At 39.5% G+C, this 18,235-nt stretch overlaps 1 protein-coding gene across 3 annotated transcripts in view; it reads right to left on the bottom strand.

Moving 5' to 3' along the window:
- Positions 1-2,219: 2,219 nt before the first annotated feature.
- kif13bb (kinesin family member 13Bb) overlaps positions 2,220-18,235 on the bottom strand; it is a 38,388-nt gene continuing 22,372 nt past the window's right edge. For 2 of the 3 annotated variants that reach the window (XM_053488988.1, XM_053488989.1), the window contains exons 23-42: positions 17,905-18,012; positions 17,084-17,260; positions 14,665-14,822; positions 14,343-14,475; positions 14,130-14,252; positions 14,029-14,058; positions 13,790-13,889; positions 12,867-12,993; positions 12,705-12,760; positions 11,296-11,420; positions 10,827-11,003; positions 9,320-9,412; positions 8,971-9,120; positions 8,231-8,308; positions 6,803-6,896; positions 5,724-5,860; positions 5,486-5,548; positions 5,249-5,401; positions 3,928-4,933; positions 2,220-3,769 (exon numbers count right to left, since the gene is read on the bottom strand). In XM_053488988.1, coding sequence (XP_053344963.1) covers positions 3,537-3,769; positions 3,928-4,933; positions 5,249-5,401; positions 5,486-5,548; positions 5,724-5,860; positions 6,803-6,896; positions 8,231-8,308; positions 8,971-9,120; positions 9,320-9,412; positions 10,827-11,003; positions 11,296-11,420; positions 12,705-12,760; positions 12,867-12,993; positions 13,790-13,889; positions 14,029-14,058; positions 14,130-14,252; positions 14,343-14,475; positions 14,665-14,822; positions 17,084-17,260; positions 17,905-18,012 — 3,321 coding nt within the window. In that variant the 3' untranslated portion in view covers positions 2,220-3,536. The remainder of the gene's footprint in view (positions 3,770-3,927; positions 4,934-5,248; positions 5,402-5,485; positions 5,549-5,723; positions 5,861-6,802; positions 6,897-8,230; positions 8,309-8,970; positions 9,121-9,319; positions 9,413-10,826; positions 11,004-11,295; positions 11,421-12,704; positions 12,761-12,866; positions 12,994-13,789; positions 13,890-14,028; positions 14,059-14,129; positions 14,253-14,342; positions 14,476-14,664; positions 14,823-17,083; positions 17,261-17,904; positions 18,013-18,235) is intronic. The other variant, XM_053488990.1, reaches the window with a different exon arrangement.

The following is an 18,235-nucleotide window of genomic DNA, read 5'->3' as shown; positions in this document are numbered from 1 at the left end:
GCCCGGGTTCAATTCCCACCCATTGCCCAAACATCAGCCACTGGGTGCGGTGACGATCCCAAGCTCGGATAAAATGGGACGGTTGCGTCAGGAAGGGCAAACCTGTGCCAAGTTGTGTTTGGGTTGGATGCCCCGCTGTGGTGACCCCTTGACGGGAGCAGCCAAAAGACCGACATGTATACATTAAGCAGAATGTATAGAAGATCTAAGAAGTGGGAACACATGTTCTACTGCGACAGGCTGCAAAATGCCTTGTGTTACAATTTCAAAATTGCTCGTTTATGTAACAACCTCATGGTTTATGCCATAAGTTAGATGGGTTTTATGCTTGAATGATTCAAAGGTCACTGTGTAGCTTAACAAACAAAAAACATTGCTCTGAAACTGGTCGGGTAAAGGGATGGACTGGAAATGAGAGCCAAAAAGCTGGAGAACTATTCAAAACTACATTTTTAAAAATACATGTAATCTTTGGGAGCAAAAGATGAAGAAATGAGGGGTGGCTCAAGACTTCTGCAAAATACTGGAGGTGTCACATTTGTACACGTAGACACTAAATGCTCCTAGCACTCAGTCTTTTATGGAAATACAGTAGTTTTGTCTATTTTTACTGTCTATCAAAACAAGCTACTGTGCTGTGAAACTCTTTACGTAGGGCAGACTGAACACCGGGACACCACAGCTGACTACAGTTTAAAGGTAAGTGCTAACTATTCTCATCTGAACTCTGAATAGGATGTCCAGCTTTGAAGAGAGTATTAAAGAGAGTAATGCTGGGGCTAAATCTGGTCTCAGAATCTCAAAGTTTAAGCACTTTTCTCTTGAGCGACTCGGGAGATAGCATAACGGTTTTATGATTTGATTTCATAATTCTTGCGGTGAGAAATGTAAAGGAACATTTGATTTGTCCTCATAACGTGATTACCTCAGACACTACAAATCTGTGATTCCTCCTGGATTTGATGTTAGCTAGCATTTTTGTTGCTACATGTTTGATGCTAGCATTAAGGTTACCTCATTCAGTGCTTCTGTGAGACTAATGAGACAATGCTATGTACAGTAATGTTATGCTTTACAGTACGTTTTATACAACAACTAAAGTGCTGATAACGTGGGCTAATACAGACATTTCAAGCTTTCAAATTAATAGCCAGCTGGCTGTTCCGAGGTTGAATCCGATTAGCATAAAATGGAAAGCTAGTGCGCTATGTAGGGTATATAATCCCTTGTTCCACATGCAAACTACTGCCCCTTGTTAAGCGGAGAGGGATTGGGAATTTGGCAATGAATGGTTTAGAAGCAATTCAGAAAGACTTGGAAGCAGTTACTGAGGAGACAAAGTGTTGCTTAGGGTGACATTATCAAATGTGTTTTCTTCTGAAAGTGGATTTTGGCATAATTAATGACGACGCCTTGTTGATGCTGCCGTATTGCAGGTCCTGTGCAAGTGAAAGATTTACAATAACATTTACAATGACAAACTTGTAGTACAATATACTACAAGATGGAAAATGAGACATTTTTGATCAGTATTGATAAATACTTTTTGACATGCTCATTGTGATCTGTTTAAAACTCATCTGATACAAGCAGTTTCACTCATGGGGTCAAAGTTATTACTCAAAATGATAACCTTCATGCGAAACATTAAGAATCAAAATGTATCTTTTTAAGACATATACAGTATTTCCCATGTCTATAGCGAATGCATGAGATTTTACCACCTTTTTAAAATGACTGGATTAAAATTATTTAAACTTTATATTTTAGTCCTACAGCTTGATAGAGGAATGCAATCGTATTGTAATTCTGGCATATCACACATGCATTTAATTAAAATCTGTGGCACACAATGTTTACAATGGGTGTCTGGGAGATTTATAGCTTAAACAGCACATTGTTCTGAACTTGACACAAGGTTGCTGATGGCATTTAGGAAATTCATGCTGACTACCATTTTTTGCATATAAAGACTGACCAGCTTGGAAATTGGTTCATTCACTCTGTTGCTTATGTACTTGTAGCATTATCTGATGGGGAGATTTGTCTATCAGAATATGCTACCCCTACTTTTACCAATAAAATGTGTAATGTGGGCAGGAAAATTGGTGAAACTGACAAGAGTAGTGCAAAAAAAATTAAAATATATAATAAACATTTGAACAAGCACATTAATATAAACCTGGTTCGTAATAGAACATACACACACATGAACACAATTCTATCTACAGCTGGTTTCTTTATGATTATTCCATCATAAAACAATACACTTGTCAGTTTAATTTTAAAATCACACTCCAACATGAAAAATGTAATACAGGTTGTCCCCTACTTACGAACAAGTTCCGTTTCAGGAGCATGTTCGTAAGTCTGATTTGTTCGTACTTTGGACAAAGTGAGTCTTGTCTGCATTTGACACAAATATAAAATATAAGGCATACCAATCCACTTGACTAAATCTGTCCCTTTTGCCAACACTGGCCAAAACCATAACAGCACCTAAGGAAATAAATCTCACAATGAAATGTAGTCTTTTTTTTTTTCGTGGTCAAAAGTTATCTGGAAGTTTGTAACTCAATGGTTCGTAATTCAGAGACTACCTGTACTTGAGTGGAAATTGAGGTGTCCCGAGTTAATTTTTAACCAAACAGATGCAGTAATAATAATTATCTATCTGACATATACTGTACATATGCAATCTGAAAGCAGAGTTCTATGTTCAATTATGTGAAAAACATCAATAGTGTTTTGGGGAATTAGGTGTGAATTGAATTGAATTTCCATTCAATCAGTGTGTATATTGTAACCATATTGTATGCAGTAATACTTCAAACATTAGAATAAAACATCACATTTAAAAACATTTCACCAAGCATTCGTCCCCTCCAGCAATACACATGTTAAAAAACAAAACAAAAAAAAAACATTTAAAATCAAATTAAACCTCTACCTTTTGTTCCTCTTTTTAGACTTTTCTGTCCATGTAACATTTAAAACACAACCTTCAAAGCATTTTAAGGCACACTGGGCTGACTAATTGAATGTAACATATCTGGCCATAAGATTTTCCCCAAAGTGATTTTGATGATTTTAAGGCACTTATTGTAGATCTACCTCATTACAAATACTGTTGCGTACAACCGATTGTAAAATATCCTGCTTGAGGGTGAAGTCTAAGCTGTAACTCTAACAGTGTATATGTTAAAACATGATGGATGTGCAAATTCCATTACTGGTAACCATTACACTGGAAGTCAGGAGCAAGACAAATGCTGCTCAGTTCTTCAAAAGCTATACTTCTTGGCTAGAGAGTATGAGTCACAAATCACTTAGGAGCTCTTGCCCTTAAAAAAAAAAAAAAAAAAGTGTTGCTCATTCTTTTCTTTTTTTTTTTTTTTTTTAAATAAGCTGTTGTTGACCTTGAAGTGTTCCAGCACAAAGCAGAACTGACTGTTAAGCTCTTTGTGAGTCAGAGGGACACAAATTTTTCATTAGTCAGGCCATTCTGCACCATGCAGCTTTTTAAAACTTTTCGATCAAGTGTTCCAGGACTTCCTGTTCTCCCCTCTGCGCCCACCATCACCTTTGGCAAGGGCGGTCAGGGCTGCCAAGTTAGGGTTTGACCCTGACAGGTTTTGCGAGCTTCGTTTCTGTCTGCGCCGCTTAGCCGTTCCTGAAGCTCGGGAAACTCGGTCCGGCCTCACCAGGACCCCGTACCCTGGGTTACAGTGGAAGTAGTGACGACCTCCAACTGAACCATCGTTCTTACCTGCAATGAAGATTAACAAATGGGTAGTACTGATCAAACATGAGTCCTGTTATCAGCTGTTATTAATTAAAATACACATTCTTTATTTTTACATCACAGATTAAAGTGCAAAATGTCTTAAATTAGGTAAGGTATGTAGGCAATAACATTGGACTCACGAACACACGATTTTGTATCCCCCACTCCTCCCGAAACAGTACCTGCTGGCACATCGAGCTCCACACCAACCCAGATTCCTTCCGCAAAATCCGTTGGTCCGATGTATCGCACCGTGCCGTTTTTGTTGCTGCCTACAGTGACGTATTCATCCTCCTTTAGCCAGTCTGGCACATCTATTTCCTCACGCCCGCCTTCTTCCTCAGACAGGATCTCCAGTTTCTCCAGAGGATCCACAAATTCTTTATCCGATGCTTCCTCTGCCTCCTGAAGGATGCCTTTGAACGATTTCAGGCCCGAAGCCTTTACCTTCTGGATTCTGAATGGGTTTGTTGTTGATGTCGAGACAGAAAGATCTTGTTCTTGCTTGGCTGATGGTGCCGGCAGAGGTTTGGGAACAGCAATAGGGTCTGAAATCTTTGTTTCAGATGAGGATTGTACTGTTTTGGGATGGATCTCAAGATCAGGAGCTGAGGCTGGAGATTTCAGAGAAGTAAGCTCTGAATGACATGGCTGAGTTCCAGGAAGCAGCGCAGGCTCCTCGGTCTCGACAGATGGTTCAATTTCAACCAAGTTCTTGGAAAGAGAGAAAGATGGAAGAGCAGATTTTTCTGAAAGCAGATCAAATTTTTCATCAGAGACGTGAGGTTTTTTTTGACTATCTGGAGCCGTAGCATTTTCTCGGCTTTCGTCTTCCGTCCTTGGATGTTCGGCCATTTCCTCTGGTTCAAATTGCACTCCTTTAGCGACATCCTCTTCTTCAGGTTTTATTTCATGTGAGGGTTCGAGCGCTTCCTGTGCATCTGATCCTGGAGCGGACACCAAATTCACATCTGTACTTGAGACTAAGGTGTCTGATAAAGTCGCAGTAGAAATGCTGGTGGAGATGTAACCGCTAGATTCCTCGCTAACTGGGCTGGGAGCCAAGTCTTCAATTTCAGACTGAACCAGAGGAAAAATCTCTATAAACTCGGGTCGGTCTGGGGTCTGGCTCACTGTGCCTGTGGTCTGCAAAGTGGGAAGCAGAGATCACATGTCAGGATGTCCTAACGATTTAATCCAGAAATCTTTACAAATTACTTTTTTTTTTTTATGCGAATTAATCATATGAGCAAGTTTGACCCTAATGGATTCCTATAATCTGTTTCCTCTAACCAGTTTATCATGCATTTCCTTATTCCAACATTGTACTTTTATTATACAAGTAAATCTGAGTATTTAAAAAAAAATTTAAAGCACCTTCACTAAATCACCAGATGACTTGTGTGTGAGTACATGTGAGTACATACAATTTATATGTTAGGGTAATTAATATTTTGTTACCTGGGCATCCATTGTGTTCTCTGTAATGTCGTCTGATGTTGCAGTCATTTGTGAAACTGGTAAAGCATGCACGTCGGCCACAGTGAAAGATAAAGCTTCAGGTACAGATGGCACTGTATTTGGTCGTGGTATTGGTTTGACTTTTACATGTTCCTAAAGAAACCCGAACATACAACTGAACACATGATTTATAGTTGAAAATCACGGAAATCTGTTTCTAAATTTGAATCAGCTTACCAGTTTGGGAGCACTGAGGTCTTCTTGAGGGGTTGCACACTGAATTACTATGAGAGGAACATTCTGTAAGAGATTTAAGGAAGAAGAGCTTAAGCACTAATATTAGTTAATCAGGCATAAAAATGCCAGGTTTACAGTGGGAGGGAGGTTCATCACCATAAACTGTGAAAAGGTTCGTGGGGTATGCAATAGAAAAAGGAATATCTATACATAAAAGTGCATGAGGACGATTCCGTACCTGCGGCTCTGAGGGTGAAGAAATGTTCTTGTCTTTCTTCTCCTCTCGTTTAGGGAGCAGGGATTTCAGCATCTTAGGCATTGGACTCATTAGCGCTTTAACTGGGGAGAAATAAGCAGCAGCCATGCCCGAAAGTCCTGGAGTAGGTGAATGCGAGTCAAGAAAAAGACCAAATAACTTGGGAGAGGTACTATACAATAACAGAAGTTGTACTAGAAAGTGCTGTAGAATTCTCCATTGAAGCTGATTGGCCAGAATGTTACTGTAAATGGCCAAAACACAGTATTGGTGATGATTTTATTTTTAGGTTTTTTTTTATGTTCTACATATAATATAGAAAGTGTGTGTCCTGAAAAAAAAAACTACTTCTGAAGTTTATACAACACGGAAGTGACCAATCTTGCTTCCCTGAAAAATTTTAAGTTTCGCTATTTTGGAAAGATGATTTTATATAATCATTTTAAATATTCATATTTCTTTGAGTATTGATACTAAAATTAGTGTATGGTTATGCATATAAAGAATATGACCAATAAAAGTATTGCTTAAATTAGAGAGATGGTTTTTGGTAAAAATTTAATAAAGCAGAAATCTGTAGTGTCTGTAAACATGCCAAATTTATGTATCTTAATAATTTAGCATTTTTAAATAAAACTTTTAAGGTTTATTTCTTTTCATGTGTAATCTAAATTGGCCAAGGTTCATATAAATGAGAATTAAGATCATTTAAAGATTTGAATTTAAAAAGGTTACATACACTACTTGTATTTAGCCAATGTTTCTTCGATAATTGTTAAAATGATAAACAATAAATAAAACGAAGCAAGGATCGGACGATAAGAAGCATTAAGTATTGTGGAAAATGGTGTTATAATACGTTCCTATCTAAAAATTCAGTTTTTCACCTAGGTGAGAGTCTTTTGAGCACCAATACCATGTTTTGGTTGATGGCCTGTCAGGTTTTGTTCCTTACATTTTAAGCACCAGAGTTGAGACCATCACAGAGAAACAGGATCTAGAATAGGACAGTAGTTTCAGACGATATTTGACTACGAAATATATTAGTAAAGGTGGATTACCTGGCTCTGGGTGTTGGGGCAGTTCTGAATGAGATGATGCATTTTTCAGTGATGAATGTGACACAGAAATATCCTGGTGTCTCTCCCAAGCAGTCTAGACATTTAAGGAAGCATGAAAAAAAACTTAAATTGAAAATCTTTACTTTTTATTAGATCAGCAATCAGGCTAAACAAGGACATGCCAGCCTGGTGCATTACCTGGTCTTGACTGAGAGAAGATAAATATATAAAAAGAAATCATAGATGGTAAATTTCTGCACTTTGAAACTTTTGTTCGCACCTTAGTTTAACCACTTTCAGAAGCACATTTGGCAGCAAGTACAGCATCGGGTCATTTTGGCTCATACAAATTTGCACACCTGGATTTGGGCAGATTCTCTCAAGTTTAATCAGATTTGATTTAGAACTGAACTGAACTTTGTCAAAAATTCAAAGGAATTGTAATCCGAGCTTTGGTTGGACATTTAAACACCATACGTACGACCCACAGAAATAGGACAATCATATGATACAATGCTGCCATCACAGAGTGTCATCACAAGGATGGCATTATTAGGTGATGAGCGGTACCTTTTTGCCAAAAGTAGCCCTTGAAGTTCAGCGCAATTCCTAAAAGATGTGGGTTTTTTTATTTATTTATTTATATCACAATTTTTTCTCATGCATAGAGTCCTAAAAGTTCCTGCCACATGACTCTTGCTTCTGCCACTCTACTAAAGCCTGATATACTCAGAAATACTCCAGCATTCAGGATTATATTACCCAAACCTTCCCTTTCAGACAGTTAGAGTTTAGCCAAATGGTCAGCTCTAGGAAGCCAGAGATTCTGAGGCAAGCAAAGCCTTAGAAATGGTTTATAACTTTGCGCAGATCTGAGTTTCTTGGACATGTTTTTTTCCCTCCTGGTCTGGCCTTCCAGTTTTTTTAATTGTGGGACTTAATCTAAATGAGAGATTTCCATTTTGGATCTTGGTTCTGTAATAAAGTGTGCAAAAAGTGAAAGTGTAAACACTTAAATAACTGAGAAACCAAACATCATGTACAAGTTATGTGTTACTGAACATATGTTACATTTATACTAACAAGATTGAGTTTCACAATGAGTCTTCATTGATAGAAATGATGATCATAAAGTAGCATTTTGATACTCCTAAGTATGTTTCTGTTTAAGGGTGTGCCTTATTTATTCTGAATGTGTGCCACAAATATTCTTTAAATGATTTCCAAACTTTTGAAAAGCTTCTGAAAAGTTCTCGACTTGTTTTGTTCATAGCAGACTCATTGTTGAATGAAAGATCTTGCTGGTTCCCAGTGAGCTAAACATACAGTACAACACAAGACAGTTATTATAGTGTCTATGTGTGTATATATATTTATATATTTTATTCAATCCCAGTAAATGTGTCCAGTTTTCTAATTCTTACTCACCCTGTGGACATTGGGTGAGCTGAGACAGCGTCCCGGACTCTTCCCTTTGTTGGCGAGCTGCTCTTTCACCACCACCTCCTGCTCTCACATACACACACAGATCAGTTAAAGACGAATTATTTAACTTAAGGTTACAAGGTGTGGGAGGTAACAAAAACCATTCACTTCATTACTCTGGGTAAGTACAGTACATGTATGGTACCATGTCTCTGTCCTTTGTTTGAGTAGATTGATTAGAGAATATCTTTACTATTTCTTAAACAAGTTAAAGAAACTTGTGCAGAAAATAAAATGCAGTATTGCATTTTTTTTTTTCATACCACTCCTTCTCCAAATGTACCATTTCAGTGTCTATGTAGTATAAATGAGCTACTTTGCTTTTGAGCACAAAGCCAAGGAAGGTTATATACTTGTATGAGGTCACAACAGGGGAAAAATCTAATAAGCTTGTTTAAGCAGGGAATGGTGTTTTGTTCGTACTGTACATGCACACTGGAGAGGCATCTTAATGAGTAAAAATTACAGTGAATTTTTAATCATAGGTGCCCTTTAAGGTGAACATGACCTTGTTATTACTTCTGACAAAGAAACCATGAACTTAACCGTTAACTTTAAAGTTTAAAAAAGCTAAATGATCAAATATTTTTCTTTTTTTTAATGCACATTTAATTATAATAATAATTTCTAACTAAAATTCTGATTTGCTCAAGTGTAAGTGAGTGTGTGTGTACACATCATGCCTGTCTGAGGCGGTCCAGTGTGAGGGTGTTCTCCACAGCAAGTACTGTGTGCAGGTATTTCTCTATCGCCGCCTCGCTGTCCTCAGCTTTTTTCCCTGCACTGGTGGCAAGTTTGGCCAACATCTCTCTGTCCTCCGGGCCCTGAGCATCCTAAGGAGAAAGACGCAGTGTGCAATGAATAAACAAAGAGCTGACATTTAAAATGACGTAGCGCAGAGTTTGAAGTCTTATCAGTTGTTAGCAGTAAAACAGTTGGGAGGCCAATAAAAGACCACAGGGCTCTAAGCCTACATTATGATGATGCTGCACAAAGGGCTATAAGAAAAATACGTTAAGCCGGATTTAGTACCCCTGGGATGTTTGAGACGATCTCGAAGGTGACTCCGCTGCCAGGAATGCTGCTGCGCTGAGACATCATCTTCAGCAAACTTTTAGCAAATCCCTGGGGGGGATAGCAACAAGAGGGTGCATTAGCATTCAAAGGCAACAATGCAGAATTAATTAATCGCCAATTAATATGCATGCATGTTGGTGTGTTCACGCAGAAGAAACCTTGTACAATTCTTCACTTAAACCAAATGTAGCTAATCAATCAGTTCACATTAGTGCTGAACTAAAAATCTATTAAAATGAAAAGTTAATATAACAATAAAATTTGAATTATATCATGATCTAAAAATCTATAATTCTTCCTCCTGCATGAGCATGTGCGAAATGCTGCATTCATAGTGTTGTATTTATTGTATCTTACGGTATGCTTGGCATTTTGGTCATGTCATGAAAAAAAAAAAAGCCTTTATTTGTCTTTCTTTTGCATATCCAAACATAGCTGGGGTCAGAGCACAAGGTCAGCCATAATACAGCGCCCATGGAGCAGACAAGGTTAAGAGCCTTGCTCAAGAGCCCAACACTGGCAACCGGTCGAGCTGCGGCTCGAACCACCGACCTTCTGATCTGTAACTCGGTGCCTTAACACAGTAAGTCAAAAATGCCCAAAAACAAGTTCTTTGCTATTAAGGTCAGAGTATAGCATTAGCCATGATACGGCGCCCCTGAAGCAGACAGGTTTTGGGCCCAACAGCGGCAACTGGCCGAGTTGGTGCTTGAATCGCTGACCTTTCAATCAGTAACCCACAACCATGACCGTAAGGACATTTATAAGGTAACACTGATGACAAAATAATCCAATTTGCACAAACAGAATCAAGATTTGAATTGGGCCGGGGGTAGCTCAGTGGACTCTTGAGTGGAAGGTCCCAGGTTCAAACTAATCCACCGGAAAGTTGCCACTGTTGGGCCTTTAAGCAAAGCTTTTAGCCCTCAATTGCTCAGATGTATAATGAAATAAAAATGTACGTCACTCTGGATAAGGACGTCTGCCAAATGCTATTAAATGTAAAGGAATTCCATGACATGTAATAAATATTGGTGGCATAAGCACACATGTGACAACAATTCAACATTAAGGTTGGCTCTGCTGTGCCACTCAATTCCCAGACTAAACACAGCCTATTATCCATGATGTCCAAAAAATCAGAAAACGTTGAGAATAAAACTACATGCATGTTTTTTTTGTTGTTTTGTTTTTAAAACCGCCCTATATTAAAAGACGATGCGTTACCGAATAATAGGTATAATACAATATTAATTACACATGCTGGACAAAGCACTCCATGTCATTTCCATTAGAGCAGAATAAACAGTGAAATGTGTGTGTGTGTCTGTGTGTGTGTCTGTGTGTGTGTCTGTGTGTGTGTCTGTGTGTGTGTCTGTGTGTGTGTCTGTGTGTGTGTCTGTGTGTGTGTCTGTGTGTGTGTGTGTGTGTGTGTGTGTGTGTGTGTGTGTGTGTGTCTGACCTGTCGAGCAGCGAGATTAACGCAGATGCGTTTGCGCAGAATCAGCTGCATCTGTGCCGGGTGGCTGAGGAGCACGGCGACGCGCACGGTCAGATACACGTTCTGCTCTGGCCCTCCACCTCGACTCAGCTCCACACATTCATGCACTGTGCAGTCCCATGACGCCTCAGCTTTCACCTGATCTCACACACAAAACAAGTGAGTTAACCTAAAGGCTTTTAAACTGTACAATGAAATGAAAGGTATGATAATGAAATGACAGTAGAAGAGAAGCAGAGAAACAGACACTGGGATGTAACTAAATACTAGAGGAACACAACATTTCATCATTCACAATAAACAGATAATGTGTTCAGATAAAAAACCCAAAGACAGCCTTTTTTTTTTTTTTTTTTTTTTAAACGTCTTGATCAAAACTTCGAGTGAGCCAACATATTACTATGAAACATAATTATCCACAAATCCTAACCTTGGAGTCGTGGTGCTTTACAATCTGCAGCTCAAAGAAATCGTCTTCGTCTTCATCCTCTCGGCTAAGGAGAGCATCCATGCCTGCGGCCAGCGGAGTCGAGAGACCATCATGGAAATTGTCAGCTGTGGACAGGAGAGGAAAATGATTTGCATTTATTTTTAACTGCTTTAAGTATCCAGGAATAACTAGACAATGTGATGTCTTTTTGTGTGGGATAAAAGACAAATCATGATGCTGAAGAAGACAAGGTAGACCCTAATGATCTGACACGTTTAAAACGGCACCGTATCAACGATTAGACTCGTGTCCACACCAAGCTGTTAAAAAAACCCTGATTTAAAGAACATAAAATTGCAGCGGGATGCTGAACTGGAAGTTGAACAACTACTTAAAGCCAAGAGTTGTGTTGTTCCAGAACGGAAATAGCAAACTTCAGACACTGGTCTTGGCCGATTGACTCTTTTTTTTTTTTGCAGTTAAATTATTTATTTAAATGCATAAAAAGATGACTCCATGAGTACAAGTATTTATTATTTACTGTACCTCTTCAGTTACCTCGAAACACTGGCTGTGAGCGGCAGCCCATCGCACACACAGTTACACACTTATTCTCATCCCGGGCAATTTAGAGTCGCCAACTACCAGCATGGTTTTGCAAAGTAAGAGATTATTGATTCATTGATTAAATACATCAATCAATTAATCAATCAATCAATCATGTGACCACTCACTGAAAACAATGTGTTACCTATTATTATACTACAATAAACCAAATATATGAATATCGAACCCATTCTGGAAATTCTTTACTAATGTCAGACTTGACTTTAAATACAGCAAGACTGATCATGTATTTAAAGACATTTTCTCTAAAAAGAATTAAATGGTCTGCCAGTACAAGAAAAAAAAAACTGATACTAAAAAAAATCCTAGTAACATGCCCACGTTCAAGAGATTTTCACTTGCTGTTTTTCAGTGCACACAGACAGTAATCCAAGCACAGGGTCGAACCAGAGATCTTAAAGGTGCCTCTGTGACACCTGCTATTTACAGATTCGCACTGTTTTTACTTATATTAACCAAAAAAGCCCTCTCATTCATCCTTTCCATCACAGGGTCACATACACACCAGACAGGAGAGGCAGAAGGAAACAGGAAAACACGGAGGAGACCCATGAAGCACGGGGAAAACATGCAATCTCTACGACCTGAGGCAGGAATCGAACCCCCGAACGTGGTGGTACAAGGCCACTACAGTACATCACCTGCTGCGCAAGTTGGAATCATGTTGGAAAAATATTAAAACTGTAGTAGTTTAAGAGAAACGGTAGTGCACTCCAACCTTCAGATGCTTTTCCAAGCAGGTACAAACGTCTTGTGATGTATTTCAACCGAGCAGAACTCACCGGTGAGATTTAGGAAGATGACGGGGATGTGCGTCTCCATTCCTGGTACCGGAATCCTATAGAGAAAATAAAAATCCTGATCAAAGTGACCCAGGCATTTAGAAAGAAGAAAAATAGAAGCCTCTGTGGCTTGTCCGAGTTCTGATACTGAGATCTCCTCACCAGTGAGCAGGAGCTCCAGGAATACCGCTGCCAGCAGGAGGCAGTAACACAGCGTTCCGTTCCTCTGTCAGGGTGAGACGACACTCCAACAGCTGCGCCTCCCGCTCTACATCTTCTTCTGATTTATCTATGGAGAAAGAGTGACAAAGAGAACGTATAAGAGTGGCACCGGGAATGAATGGAGTCCATTCCAGAATAGAAGATAATGGTAATAGGTCTTAGGCACCATATTATATGCTGTACCAGTTTTGTTTTATATGTTTATCATGTCTGCATAATTATGTATATATCATTCAGTATTCCCATATATAACTTAAAAATTCATAAATAAATAACATTACAGTAGAATATACAGTATGCAAGGCTGTAAAGAAAAACAGCAGTTTTCAGAATGAGACAAAAAAAAAACTAATGTACGCTCCTGGGATTTGCATAAAAATAGAAAGAAGCGAGTGTGACAAAGTTACCAGAAGAACTCCTATTCTTCAGCACGCTCAGTAAAACCTAACAGCTGTTTTCTTATAAAACTCCTGATTTTGAGCAATGAGTTTTCACTCCAAATATTGACTATTTTTATTACTCTTTATAATATTTTTCTTTATGCAGAAATGTTTTCAAATGCCAAATTTTTGTACGTGCCCAAGACTTTTGCACAGAACTATGAGTAAAGCAGCTGTTAGTTTTTACTGAGCATGCTGGAGAATATGAGCCATGCATATTTTTAAGTTATATATGGAAATACTGAATGATTTTGTACATACTTACTAACAAAATTGGTACAGTATATAATGGCAGTACTCTATACATCACTTAGAAGACTTCGCTGTGGTTCTGTGTGATGCTTTAGACATAATTCAGCAGTTTAGCCTAAGGTACATGTAGTGTACATTTTATTAATGAGCAAACGGTTCCTGCAGTCTCACCAGGCTTACTGACGAGATTCTGAAGCTGCTGGTCCAGGTTCTCTTGTCTTTGAGTGAGGGCGGTGAGCCACTGTTCCTTCAGTCTCTCCAAATCCCTCTCCTATGAAAACACAACCATATCAACCGTTTAAGTACAGCGACTTCGGAAAGTATTCAGCCTTCTCTATCATTAGTATCCATAGAATGACTGCTTAAGTGTTTAGAAATGAGGTCTAAGTGCAACTCCAGTTCTGACTCACCTGATAGCTGTCCAGCTCACTGTGCCTCACCTGCACAGACAGATGTGTTAGTAGGGTGTTAACAATAAAACCTAGCCTGTTTGTGCATCACACTCGCTCACCTGTGAGGTCGGTTGCACCTGAATGTTTCCTACATGCACGCTGAGAACACATTCGGCCATCAGGGGCATGGTGCCAGAATCGGGCACGGAGCGCACCTCCACCTGAATACGCCGTGACTGGCCCTGCACGCATATATATGGTATGTGTGCATTGACATACACATATACCCACATGCATACATATATACATCCACGCTCAAACCACAGACGTACCTGTCTGAGCCGAAACACTCCTCCTGTGCGCACCTCTTTGGCAGGCGTCACCTCCACAGGGACAAACTCTCCTCCATCGTTCAGCTCTAATACCTGCACCCAGAGCTCTAACCTCCGCAACACCTCACTCCACCTGAGACGGGACACAGCACCGTCACACACACAATCACTCCATACTCCGAGACTTTAAACCAAAAGATCTTCCTCAGCCAAATTTGGATTTTGCTCATCGTATACAAGTATTCTTAGGAGAACCTTACATGTTTATTGCTGCAATAACATCATCGTTATTTTAATCGGTTTCGTGTGCATGTGTGTGTACTTCTCTCGGAGTGAGCGAGTCTTGTCCTGAATCACCCCCAGGTCCCAGAGTGCTAGGTTTCGCCGAGGGTTTTCTACTTTGTGCCCGTAAACCTCTATAGCTACAGCACCTTCGGCCAGGAAGTCCATTAGGTCTTCAGTCACTGTCACTTCCAGGTCCTAGAGGGGCACGATACACATCAGAATTACTGTACTGTATAGGAAACACTACTTGTCATGCATGAATTATCGCAATTTCATTAATAGCAGAACCATAATGTGATTTGGTAAATCACAGTATATGACTATTTTATGCTTTGTAGCAATAATCCTTGCCTTGCGGTCACAGACTGGGGACTTTGGCTCTGATTACTTGCATGGTTGGTGTGCAAAGCAGGACAGTTTATGACAACCAAGACCAAATGTAGTGTACTTGCATGCATCCAATTTAAGACAAACAGCGCTTTAAAAAATATTCTCCTTCGCCAGCTGAAGAAATTCAACCTGCCACAGGAGCTGCTCACACAGTTCTACTCAGCTGTCATTAAAACCGTCCTGTGCCGTCAATAACTGTCTGGTTCGACTCAGCTACGAAAAAGAGACATCAGAAGACTACAAAGGACGGTTCGGACTGCTGGAAGAGTTATTGGCACTGCCCTGCCCACGCCGCAAGAACTGTATACATCCAGAGCGAGGAAAAGGGCTTTTTATTTAAACTTTTGCCGTCAGGTCGACGCTATAGAGCACAGTTAAACATCATTCTAACTGTCAATAAATCTATGTGCAATATTCTGTACAGTACCACTAATACCATAGATTTCAGATATTTATGTAACTTATTTAAAAGTATCTCACACCCTACTCCATTTGAGGTCAACCCTTTTTTTCTTTTTTTTTTTTGTGCCATGCTGTTTTGTCTTGTCATTTGTTTTCTGTTCTGGAAGGTCTGTCACTAAAACAAATTCCTTGTACATGCAAGCGTACTTGGCAATAAAACTCTCTGATTCTGATTCACAACATTCTTGACACGCTTTCATAAAGGCCAGATTTGTGGTGTGCATGACTAATAGTTGTCTTGTGGACACACTGCATGAAGAGCTGTATAGATATGGGAAATCCCGGTTAAACTTTACTTTTGCCAGATGTATGAGGCGGAGTGATTGAAAAAAAATAATCAGGTAATCTTTCCATGATCATAACACATAATTATCAATAAAAACACAATTAGTACCGTAATGTCAGTTAACGACCCCATCCATTGATTGAGGACATGGCAGTCACATGTCTGCCAAAGGTCTATAGAGGACATTCTACCAAAATAGACTTCACATTTCTCACTGCAAAAAAGTACAGTACTCACGACAGTGCTCTTTGGGGATTTCTCTGTAACATACAAGAGTAGCTCTGCATCTCTATACACCAGGTCATTGTTGATGGTGTATTTAAGTGATCGTTTCCGCTGCATTGTGTTACGAGAAGTGGCACGAGTGAAAAGTGCTTAAACATTGTAAGTTTGAATTCTGAGACTATAGTGAATTTCAAAAAGTATTGCAGTAATGTATTTATGAGATTTTATTTGAGAGACCAACACAAAGTGGCACATGATTTAGAAAAAATAAGAAAAATGATCACTGGTTTTCAAAAATGTATTACAAATAAACATCTGGAATCTAGTATACCCTCCAAGAGCCGTTTGCAATTGCACATGGCATTTTTTTTTAATAAAATAGAGGCCAGATTTGTGGCGTGCACCACTAGTAGTTGTCCTGTGGACAGATTCTCCCACCTGAGCTGTGGATCTCTACAGCTCCTCCAGAGTTACCTTGGGCCTCTTGGCTGCTTCTCTGATCAATGCGCTCCTTACCCGGCCTGTCTGTTTAGATGGATGGCCATGTCTTGTTAGAACTGCAGTTGTGCCATACTCTTTCCAATTTCAGATGAACAGTGCTCCGTGATACGTTCAAGGCTTGAGAAATATATATATTTTTTTTTTATAACCCAACTTTGCTTTAAACTTCTTCACAACTTTATCCCTGATCTGTCTGACTTGTTCCCTGGGCTTCATGATGCTGTTTGTTCACTAATGTTCTCTAACAAACCTCTGAGGGCTTCACAGAACGGCTGGATTTATACTGAGATTAAATTACACACAGGTAAGGAGCACTATTTATCAATTAGGTGACTTCTGAAGGCAATTGGTTCCACTGGATTTTACTTAGGGGTATCAGAGTAAAGAGGGCTGAATACAAATGCACGCCAATTATGTGCCACTTTGTGTTGGCCTATCACATAAAATACATTTACATTCGTGGTTGTAACAAGACAAAATGTGAAAGTTCAAGGCATATGAACACTTTTGCAAAGCACTGATTTTGGAAAAAACCCAAACCATCCTTTTAAACCTGGTTTTGCTAAGATTGCAACGAGCTGCTTGTACTGACCTTACAGCTGTCGAAGGTCACGCTGCAGTGCGGCTCTTTGCTATTCGGAGTAGACGGAGTGGACAGACCGACCTCGGGTGCGATGAACACCGGCTCATCTTGGTCCCAAAAACCATACTGACAAAACACAAAGTTGGAGAGATTCTGTGGCAGCCCAGTGGCCTGAGTGACCTTAATCTGTAACACAGCAGGGAGGGGAAAAAAAAGTCACCGTCTATGTAAGTGCTGAAATAATAGAATAAAAAAAGGAATACATAAAATACACCTATCCTTCTGTCCAGTCGAGCCAACATCGCTAACTGATGGCTGGCAGCAAAGTAATATGACATCATCTCACTGACGTAGGGGAAGTTATTTTGCTGAAGGCCTTAACCATATGGCAACCCACACACACACACTCAACCATACACTACTACAGTCTGGAAATGGCAATAAGCCTACAAACTGAGGTTAAAAGATGCGCTCTGGGTTCATTCATCATTCCATTTCATCTGAAAGGAGTTCAGTGAGGTTGAGGTCAGGGATCGGAGTTCTTTTCACCCTAACTTTGGCAATTTTATGTCTTCTAGGAGTTTGTACGCAGGAGTACACGTCACGCTCGTCAGGAGTACTCGTCACGCAGTTTGAGCTGCTTAGTTCCAGTGAAGGGAAACTGCAATGCTACAGCATACATAGACATTGTCTATTTCTAACTTTGTGTCAACAGTTTGGGGACCCATATGTGCAAGGATGGCAAACCTCCACTTACAGTTTATCTGATGTGAGAGAGGTATTCTGTCTCATGGGATACCGTACAATTCTAAAAAATCAAAAAAACATACCCTGCAGACTAGTTTGCGTTCATGGGCATCAGCCTCCTCTTGTCCTGCCTCCAAAGTCTCCAAAGTTCTGTGCAGCCTTTGTACCTCTACATGCAGACGACCCGAGACCTAAACACACAAGTTTAAGATCAGGGACATAATTACAAATAAGATGCATGGAAATGCATAACATGCACAAATTTCATAAAAAATAAAATACATCATTGCTTTGTAAAGTATTGTTTTGTTTGTGCACTTTTGACTAATGTTTTGTTTTATACGAGTTATATATATATATTAAAAGTAATATGCTACAGAATGAGTTAGAGTAAAATATTCCAAAATATTTGGT

The sequence above is a fragment of the Clarias gariepinus genome, chromosome 27 (genome assembly GCF_024256425.1).
Source record: "Clarias gariepinus isolate MV-2021 ecotype Netherlands chromosome 27, CGAR_prim_01v2, whole genome shotgun sequence".
Lineage (NCBI taxonomy): Eukaryota > Metazoa > Chordata > Actinopteri > Siluriformes > Clariidae > Clarias > Clarias gariepinus.
The sequence above is the reverse complement of the archived record's forward strand: the minus strand, read 5'-3'. Positions and strand labels throughout refer to the sequence as shown.